Source organism: Pyxicephalus adspersus, chromosome 1, assembly GCF_032062135.1.
Source record: "Pyxicephalus adspersus chromosome 1, UCB_Pads_2.0, whole genome shotgun sequence".
Taxonomy (NCBI): Eukaryota; Metazoa; Chordata; class Amphibia; order Anura; family Pyxicephalidae; genus Pyxicephalus; species Pyxicephalus adspersus.
This window is the reverse complement of record NC_092858.1, coordinates 40941304-40952406: the sequence shown is the minus strand read 5'-3', so window position 1 is coordinate 40952406 and position 11103 is coordinate 40941304. Positions and strand designations below refer to the sequence as shown.

The window sequence follows — 11103 nt, the reverse complement described above, 5'->3', positions numbered from 1 at the left end:
ACCTGGTTTAATGAAGAAATTGGGAATTTCAATCTATACCTCAAATGAATGGCGACTAGTCATCGATAGCTCAAAGCAGAGCTTAAAGTGTGTCTTCCTTCCCAATGTCAATATATTTGGGTCAGTTCCAACAAGCCATTCAGTTTCTCTTTGTGAATGATTCCACCAAGATTTGAAGCTCATTGAAGGACGGTATCAGGGTAGATGTATGTTTGTATGACGGCTGAATATTATTGTTGGAGCATCCGGCGGGATTGTCCTAACACTGAACACTCCAGGAAAAGCTATAAGCAAAAATATTTACCTTACCCGATTAATTTTCAAATGTTTTACTGTAAAAAAAAAAATGTCATAGAGTAGCAACAAGTCCTTTGTATGAACAAAAGAAATAAACAGTAAATTCAAGTTATTATTTCATTATTTTTTCATTGTATGTAAAATTTGAATATTTTGACAAAAATGGAGGGAACCCTATATCAGAAAAACTGGATGTGATACCAAAAAACTGGGGTCATTTCTGGGTTCACCACCCAAAAATTAGTAAAAAAAAACAAGTGTAAGATCTAAGTCAACAAAAAATGCATTCCCCAGTGTCTACCAAGGACACATATTTCACACTGTATTTTGGAATAGGAAGTTTAACATCAAAAGGTTAAAATAAAAAAACATGCTACAAATTTTACTTTACGGTGTTAAAACAATGGGTCTGATTTAATAAAGCTCCCCAGGGATAGAGAAGATACACTTTCATTAGTTTCTTCTTCTTTAGGAACTACTAAAACGTTCATTATAATTGATGGTCAGATAGTCTAAATAAAATACAACATAAATTCATTATCATGTGAATGATCGAACACAATACAGTTTATAGGTATCCATATTGCAATTGAAATTATAGGGTAAATTATTTTATAATTGCAACAGGATCTTTTTTCTACTATTGCCACAAAAGTCATTATTAGGAAGTCTGTAAACCAGTCTTCCTTATGATTAGTGAATCCTTGACCTGACATAGTCTTAGATGAGCCAATATTTCACAGATGAGGTAATGCAAAGATATGTCCTGAATTCAGATATTTGACACTGGGTTGAATTTTTGGGTGATATAGGGAAGAAATGCTGATAATCATATAATGATTTGTATGAAAATTATGTCTTTTGAGAGCTAAAATTTTGAGAGTAATATTGTTGGTCATTATCTGTAATTTAGGTCTAAACAAACTGAATCACTAAGATACAGCCAATATATAAGCCAAAAGATTAGCTTGGCAGCCAGATATTTACAGAAGACAGCACAGAATTGTTTTGTCAGGACAGGTTCTCTTTACATTCTGTAGCATCCGTTTCTGTCTACAACTCCTATGTACCTCTGCTACATTTTCAGCAGTGGATATATTGACATCACTGATAAATAATTTAGCATAAAAGTCTCTTCATCCTTAAATCCACTGAATGATTACTCTCTGCGCTAACACAATTACAGCAATTGAGTTTGCTCAGAAGACATTAACCTGTGACCTGTGTAGAATAGCAAATCCTTTTATCTATTCCTTTTTTTCTAGCTATTAATTTGCAAAGAGTGCTATAGAAATAAAGACTGAAAACCACTGCTGGAATATGATATGGTTTGACACTCATTTTTGTGCCACATGTATTTGTATGAAGGTGACTTTTTTGTGTATGTGACTGGGTTCAAACCGATTACTAACTGGGTCAGATAAGGTGTAAATAAACCACCTAGAAGATAGATAGAAGATATATATATATATATTGTGACAGTGTGTCCATAAGAAATACAGGGAAAGTGTTAAAGGCTCGAGGGAAAGAGAGTATTAATAGGTTTGGATAGTTTTCTTAGGAAAGAAACCAGGGACTATAGGGCCCTGTAACTGGCCAAGGGAGTGAAAGGGTGGGTTCCTTTGCCCAACCCAAGCCTGATTTGGCTTATACATTTACCTGCACTCAGGTGCAAGGGGGAGATGATCAGCCAGTGTGTTGCAGGCTGGAGTGTGATGCAAAGGCAGCAAGAGTGTTCCAGGCTGAGAAGGCAGCCAGAGGGTTCCGGGCTGAGAAGCCAGCCGGAGGGTTCCAGGCTGAGAAGGTAGCCAGAGGGTTCCAGGCTGAGAAGGCAGCCAGAGGGTTCCAGGTTGAGAGGAAGTGTGTTCCAGGCTGTGAAAGAAGCCAGTGTCTGTTTTAGGCTGCAGGAAAAGGGGGCAGAGCTCCAGGAAAGCCAATGGGCAAACAAGACTTAAACTGTTAGTGAACAGTTGTGATATAGTGTGTGTTAGAAAGATAGGGTACGCAGTGAGGTAGCCACATGCCTAGCCGGGCTACTGTTTATTTTTTGGTTGTAAAGTTGTGGAGTGTGCTGTAACACTGGGCTAAAGAAATAAATACTGCTGTTATTTTGGACTTTTGGAGTCTGCTGCTTATTATCTGCCCTGTAAGCATCCCGTTACCATGAGCAACCCCCAGTAATATACCACAATATATATAGCACCATAGTAGTGCTGTAGAAGAACCTGGTGACCACTGTGCAGATGTTTAGGGAGTAAAACCAACACTTGAACAAGCAGTAGCCAGGGAGGTGTTCGGTTGGTTTCTTGAAAGAAAAGGTGGGAAAACTTTTTTTTTTTACTATTCCATATTTTGATTGTTAGTAGATTGGTAAATGCTGCTTCTATTTGATTATATGTATATAAGAAAATGTGCAGATGTGCAACCACTAAATTTGGTTTGCATCCAAGGTAGCATTTTATGGTCAGAAGTCATACTGCAATACTGTACAGATCTGTAACAGATTCAATCCTAAGAATGTAAGCACCAAGAAGTACTTTAGAAAGTGTATGTGCCTATAGTTTGAAGTTTGAATGTTTGCTAATTGTTACAGCAGAAATAATTTCATTGAGCATTTTATTAGCACTGACTGATTAATGTAAATTTTGATGTTTGGAAATCAACTTTGTGTGGCCATCCACTGATATATGTGTGTGAACCACTGTTTGATGGATGCAAATGCTAAATAAACATTCAGGGTACAACAAATAATCACCTGCAACTTGTCAAAGTGTCCTATTTTATTTTTCTCTGCAAAATATCACATTTGATCATTTTTACCAATTCCAGCAATCGTTTATCCACCCTGGCAGGCTGTGCTGTTGGTACGCTGACAGACAGTAAATGATTTAACATGAAATGATATGATATGAGTCACACGTAATGGTCTGGGTAACATTATCAGTTTTGATACTAAAAACCGAAAACCTTTCACTTGAAAAAGGAATAAAAAGTTCACCTGGATGGCCCCCATTAAAGCTGTGTTTTGTAACCCATATCATAGAATACACAAGGAATTCAACTAATTCCTACAATTACTGATGAATATAATACCCCACTTCAGCTTCAACTACTAAAAAAATGGTTGAGCTTTCAAGAGATGAAAAAGTGTTATGATCAATATGTATGATACCCACAGTTACGTAAATTTGTACATTCCAAATTTATTGGAAAAGTCTTTTTCTTTTGGCATAAGTTTTAATAGTTTGCAAATAATAGAACCATTCACACGTGTTAATGATGTGGACACAGTAAGCAGTCCCAAGTGTGTCTGTAAAGGTTCTCATTTAACCAGGTCTTTGTACATCTAGTAGCAGTTCATCATAATAAACCGGACTTATATTGTTGATATATTATATTGTTGAAGTTTTGCAGCTCTCCATGCCGCTTTATCTGAGCTGATGAAGCAGCTTGGAGAGCTGCGAAAGATCTTCAAAATTACAAGAACAATTACAGTTGCATACTGGCTAACTACTATACTACTACTACTAGATACTGTTCCAGGTACAGTTTATTATTATTTATGTTCATGCTATATAACTGCACTCCAAGCTTTGGTCCCTATTCTCCAAAGTGAAGGTCTCTTCATCTGGAGTGTCATACAGCCCTAGGATTCCTACTATCAATGGCCATGAGGGGGGAAATGATGGGACTAGACTGCAGCCACAACTGTATAAGTTTTACTACACAGAATCCCAAAAGTATTCCGTAGCAGTGGCTGTGCTATTTCTGGATAGCAATATAAATGTAATAGGGGGTCTATTTCAAACACAGTATAAATTAAATTATGTTTAGAGGAGCTGCCTTTTCTGATCTCTCTTTTTTGAAGATGTGAATCCTGGTTTTGCCATCCTTATCCTTGTCCCTGTACTTTATAAGCCAATGACCAAGTTAAAAAACATAAAAGTTGGGAGTTTTGGAAAAATAGAAGGTAGAAAAATAAGTATAATGGTCTCAAAGCATTCATCTCCAAAACAAAGATGGCATACTGTACTGTGCGTGTGTACCATGCCATCTGATGTAGCACTCTATGACTCACTTTCTTAGTCAAATATCCCTTACAGAGAGATGTGTTTGGGGTCAATGTCCTGTTCCAAAAAAAAAAGGTTTGTCCCACTAAGCACAGATGAGATGGGGCACAGGAAATGACACACCAGTAAATTATAATAGGATATTGTCTGTTTATCTTAATGGTAACAAGATTGATATATATACATAAACCAAAAAAAAAGGAAACACTTTAAATTTGGTGCTTTTTTTTACATAATACAATAGGCCTGATTTATTAAAGCTCTCCAAGGCTGGAGAAGATACAGTTTGATCAGTGAACCTGGGTGACCCAGCAAACTGGAATAAATTTATTAGGTAATTTGCTATTTGTTAGCAAATGTTTTCAATCCTGCACCAAATCTATTCCAGGTTTGCTGGATCACAGAGGTTCACTGATGAAAGTATATCCTCTCCAGCCTTGGAGAACTCTAATAAATCTGCCCCAGAGTCTCTAGATAGGGCCCCGTAGGTGACATTTGCTCTCCAAGGTGCTGAATGCTGTACAGTAGAGACAAATTGGTCTCCTTAGCTGCCTCATATTACATTGATCCACAAATAACGAGAACAAATGAAAACATTCATTTAAGTGTCATTCTGCATAGGCCATGCAAAACCATGGGTAAAGTTGTGATTTTAACCCCTACAAGTCTATTGATCTCCTTTAGAACAATTGTAGAACACAGATTCATATGGACTATAAGGATAATAGTGATAGCATAAGGCACAATTCATTACTACCCTGCTAATAATAAACATGAGACTTCTCTAATGCTGCTCTGAACACAAAGCAAATATCAGATTTCTTGTACAGGAAGACAGCTGAGATTTGGACACGTTAACAATCTATAATATTTTCATTTTGTCGCCATTAACATTGTGGTCTGGAGCAGAGAAAGCTTTTAAATCAATGACAATTTGATCAGAGAGATAACAAGGATAAAATAGATACAATATTATGACTTGTCTCTGAGTCTTGATTCCAGTTCTGTAATCACAATGACTCTTTCATGGAAGGTGAAATTGACTCATTTGCCTTCATAATTACTTCAAATGTGTATTCATCAGGAGCTCTGTAACTGTTCTAAGCTTAGAAAAAGCCTCATTTTTGGATAATAAAAATGAGCATTGTGCAAATGTAGGTTTATTATGCATGGGGAGCAGTGTCATTTAATTGGGTTGTGAGGAGAGAATCTGTCTAGATCTTTTCATAAACTCCTTTATTTGCCAGTGCACAGTAATAATCAAAGGCAAGCTAAATAAACAGCACAAAGTACATTACTTGTAAGATCAACATATGCCCTTCTATTGGTGTCATAATAAAGATAGTGTGGAGCAGGAATCCCCTACAGGGACAGTTCAGGATGAGAGCTGCATCGACTGACAGCTGGGATCTTCTCATCCAGATTAGGCAGCATTGCTGGCTGTGTGATTCATTTATCTGACACATAACATACTTGTATCAGGAATGAACAGATTTGTTTGGAGATCAATACCGTCCATGCCTGGAGCTAAACTTATTTCTATGCCGATCCACTACTAATGGAAGATATTATAGCTAATGCAGGGACTGACACAAGTGCCAATGCAACAGGCAATGGAAGAGAGCGCAGGGACCACAACCAAGTCACCCAATATTCTGTGTGCTGGGGGTGATGGACATAGCTTGTCTTTAATAGCCATATATTACACCAGTACAGGTATATCATACATGGAGGAGCACACACTGCTATATATTACAGGGTGGGGAGCACACTGACACTTATATTATAGAGCACACACACATATATTATAGAGCACACACACATATATTGTAGAGCACACTGACACTTATATATTATAGAGTACACTGACACTTATATATTATAGAGCTCACTGACACTTATATATTATAGAGTACACTGACACTTATATAATATAGAGCTCACTGACACATATATTATAGAGCACACTTACACTCATATATTATAGAGCACCCTGACACATATATTATAGAGCACCCTGACACATATATTATAGAGCACACTGACACATATATTATAGAGCACACTGACACTTTTATATATTATAGAGCACACTGACACTTATATATTATAGAGCACACTGACACTTATATATTATAGAGCACACTGACACTCATATATTATAGAGCACACTGACACATATATTATAGAGCACACTTACACTCATATATTATAGAGCACACTGACACTTATATATTATAGAGCACACTTACACTCATATATTATAGAGCACACTGACACTCATATATTATAGAGCACACTGACACTCATATATTATAGAGCACACTGACACTCATATATTTTAGAGCACACCGACACATATATTATAGAACACACTGACACTTTTATATATTATAGAGCACACTGACACTTATATATTATAGAGCACAATGACACTTTTATATAATATGGAGTTGATAGCACACTGGCACAGCAGTGAAATAAAGAATGGATAACACTCTACTTTTAAATGATGGGTAACACACTGGCACCGATATATAAAAGGTCGATAAACTTTGGCGTTGCAATATTACAGTTGGATAATACCCTGGCAGTTTTCTACAGTTTGGTAACACAATGATATATCAAGTGGATACGCATTGGCATTGATATATATCAGTTGGATAACACCCTGGCACTGCTATATAATACAGAGTGGGTCACACACTCGCACTGTTATATTTGTCAGGGTAGATCAATTGCTGGCACTGATATATATTACAGAGTGGATAACCCTGGCGCTGCTATATATACCAGGGTGGATCACACATTGGCACTGCTATATATTACAGGGTGGATCACATACTGGCACAGCTATATATTAGAGTGGGTCACATACTGGCACAGCTATATATTACAGAGTGGACAACACCCTGGCACAGCTATATATTACAGAGTGGATAACACCCTGGCACAGCTATATATTACATAGTGGGTCACACTGGCAAAGCTATATATTACAGAGTGGATCACATACTGGCACAGCTATATATTACAGAGTGGATAAAACCCTTGCACAGCTATATATTACATAGTGGGTCACACTGGCACTGCTGTATATAACAGGGTGGATCACATACTGGCACAGCTATATATTACAGAGTGGGCTGTATATAACAGAGTGGATAACACCCTGGCACAGCTATACAGCACAGGGTGGATAGGACAAGCTCAGGTATAGCAGTGACATCAGATGGCAGCTCCCTGCACACATCAGATGGTCAGGGCACGATCTATGGATTGGCACATAGCAATGATGACAGCCAGGTGCTGAGGGGTGCTCTCCATGGAAGAAGCTGATACAATGCTGCTCTCAGATCTTCTCCCCTACCTATCTCTAGCAGAGCTGGATCGTACACTGGCTGCCTGCTGCCGACAATATTCCGAGCGATAGGCAGCACAGCATCAGATGGGAGGGATGAATGGGCTAGGACAAGGCATTTCCAAGCAGAGGACGATTGGAGGAATACGGAATGATGAAAGGAGGGGGTCTCTCTCTCCCACCACTGGAGGGGCTGGGGGTGGCAATGGACCTTGAAACTCATTCCTTGGACTTTCTCCTGTAACAGATCACACTTCCACATCCTCAAAGCAAGTGGATAACACTGTAATCTCACACTTTCCCCTTGTTCTCAGTCTCTCCCTCTGTCTTTCCCTCTTTTCCAAAAAACAAATCACCCAAAAACTCCAGCACCCCACTCTTTGCCTGTACTCTTCTCACCTTCACCATAGACAGTGGCTGGTTCAATGGGGAAAGGTTCCATTCCTGATCCGACCAAGCAAAGTCTCTGGACAGGTGCCCTGAGCTAGGAAGATTCCACAGGCTTCTTTTCTCTAAGTGGAGAGCAGTTCTCTTGAAGATGGATCTCCTCACCTGGGCATTTGCCATATTCTGCCAGTGGATTCTGCACAAGGTAAGGCAGACATGGTGGGAGTCACTTCTGGGGGCTCTGGACATGCAGAGAGGAGTGTGGGAGACAGGCTTGTGATCAGACCATACCTTGTTTTTCAGAATGCATAATATTAAAAAAATATAACAGTTGAAAACTTGTTGTAGAAGAAAACTGAGATCTGGAGCAGGAAAGAAGTAGGAGGAGAAGCAAGTCTCCTGCTTGGTAGACCTCAATGTGTGGGTTGATGTTTCTCTCTTACAGACTAAACAGTACTGAGCTCAGAAAAGATGAGCTCAGGTTTGTTGGCATGTACAGGAAAAGTACTTGTTTGCTTAAGTCTGTTCTCCATCTAACAACCAGCAGTCACTTGATGACTCCTTTAAGCTGTAGGGAACATGGCATTCACATCAGGGCACTGGGCACAGTTTGTTCAACAAGGAGCACCCAGTGTGGTGCCCCCTTATCTCCGGCGCACAGGAAATCACACATTGCTGGGGGGCACCTTGGCTTATTTTCTGCACTGTGAATGGCTCATACTGTCACTTAGGAGTTTATTTACTCTCAGAAGTTGATTAAGGAATACTGGTGCTAAGGGGGAAATTGACATTAATATTGCGCATGGAAATCTACTTTTTTCTCTTACCAGTTCTGGGAAGTTGTAAAAAGCTCAGCTCCATGTTCATTTTATCTAGCTCCTAAATTTACTCCAGTGTAGTCTGTTGCCTGGCAATGTCCTAAAATCTCCAATGAATTTTGACAATTTAAATGTTTATTATTTGTTACATTCCCTCTGTAGCAGAGATTGTTGAATCACAGTCACAAATATTTGCTCAGGTAGTCCAAACTGCAGTAACCAGTAGCAGCCAATCAATTCCCAGTTTACTGAAGTCTGACCAGTAAAAGAAAACCAGGTTGCTAGGGGTTCTGGTAAACTTCATAGCTTTTCCTTTCGTATTGCCTTATTTTTGTATGTCTAATTCAGAATGTGATGAAAATCAATTAACTTTTGTTGCAGGAAGTATGATTGTCTGTGTACAGTATCCATAAGCCAATGGGAATAAAGAGTTAAGAGTCTACTCCATCTCCTATTATAAATAGTGAATTATTCACACTAACAGGGTACCACAGGGTACTGGATGTGCATACTAATAAGATAGGTATTAACTTCTTAGCATAAAAATGGAGCAGATCAAACAATACACATGAGGCCCACAGGGCAGTACCAGCTGTAATCTATATATTGTATAAAAGGTGCCTTTGTACCCAAAACTCGGGATTGTGCCAACTTAAATGCAATATGATCAATGTGTCTTGACCACTAGCTTTTCAGATTCCAATGATATTCAGATCTAAAAATGGTACAACTACAGCAGGAGAACTGGCGGATTTATGATGTATACTACAAATCATTTGGTGCACCTAAAACAGTTAGAACTTAGATTTATCAACATATAAAGCATTATAAAAATGCTTTCTTTGCATGGCAGCTGATTGAAGTTTTTCATTTTCTTAGCCTCACCCTATTAATATCTGTTTTCCTTTTCATATTGGCATCATAAATGTTTATCTGGAAATTGTTGGAAAGCCCTTCATACAGGTCTATGCTACATAACTTTACATCATGATAACATACCCTGCCTATAGCTGCCTTCTATACTCTAATACCTTGCAATGCTACATCTAAATCCTCATGTAAACGAAACAATATGGCTGGGGATGGACGTACGATTCATATATCTTATTTCAAAAGTGCCCTGAATGTTGTACAGAAAAGAGGGGCTAGAAGCACTGTTGGGTTTATGTAAAGTACTCACATAATATTAAACCAGTAATCGTTTCATAGCTCCTGTATAAGAAGTGTACCCATCATGAAAATAATTTATATTCACAGAAAACATCAATTATAAATTAATAGGATTCCTTGCACACTATGCATAGACTATACTGTCTTGCTTCTGTTGTAAAACACACAGAAAAGAAATATCAGTGACAGACTCTATGTTGTTTATTTAAATTTTACAGAATATCATTATTTTTTTAACTGACTTTACCTAGTTTATCTACCACATTGCGTGAGATGTAGGTTGGAGCTTGCACATTTTTTAATTAATAATTACAAATCATTAAGGTATATAATCTTTACCAATTGAAATACCATTGTTTAATTTTCATTAAAAAGCACAGTATCATTTAACATGTCTATTGTTTTGGCAGAATATTACCATGTAGCTATTGGATATCTCATAATAGAATACCAGTTTTTAATCAATCAGTAATAAAATGAACATTAACAATTACAGTCATACGGGTAATGAGTAATTGTGCTGTATTATCAGCATAGAATGATGTGGTGTGAGTTGTTATAGCATACAGCCTTAGCAGAATATATAAACATTATTCATTCATAGGTTTGTGTTCTAGTGGAGATCATGCAGGCAGATGAAAGGCATGCAGATTTTTTTCTATTTTTGAATAAATATCAATGAGCTACTCAATAGCTAATCACTCCAAAAATCCATTATGAGATGATTCTGTTTCAAAGAGTAAGTTGCTTGACAAGTTCAGTTTGCATATCCTAATGAGTTACATCATGTGTCATTGGACTGAGCCTATTACCATGCTCATATGAAAAAAGATTATATATTACTCTCTACTGATTATTTTATTTCATATGCTGTCTGGATTATATAGTAACATTGCCTACAGTAATACTAATTTACAATAATAGACAGAGAATATTACATTGTTATCCAAATTGATATCAAGTTTGGTCCTTGAGGGCCATGACCCTAAAACTTTTTTTT

General features: G+C 37.7%; 1 protein-coding gene across 1 annotated transcript in view; it reads left to right on the top strand.

Annotated features, from left to right (window-relative positions):
* Positions 1–7518: 7518 nt before the first annotated feature.
* NXPH4 (neurexophilin 4) overlaps positions 7519–11103 on the top strand; it is a 112009-nt gene continuing 108424 nt past the window's right edge. Inside the window, exon 1 of the mRNA XM_072407689.1 lies at positions 7519–8320. Within this exon, the coding sequence (XP_072263790.1) occupies positions 8267–8320 (54 nt within the window). The 5' untranslated portion in view covers positions 7519–8266. The remainder of the gene's footprint in view (positions 8321–11103) is intronic.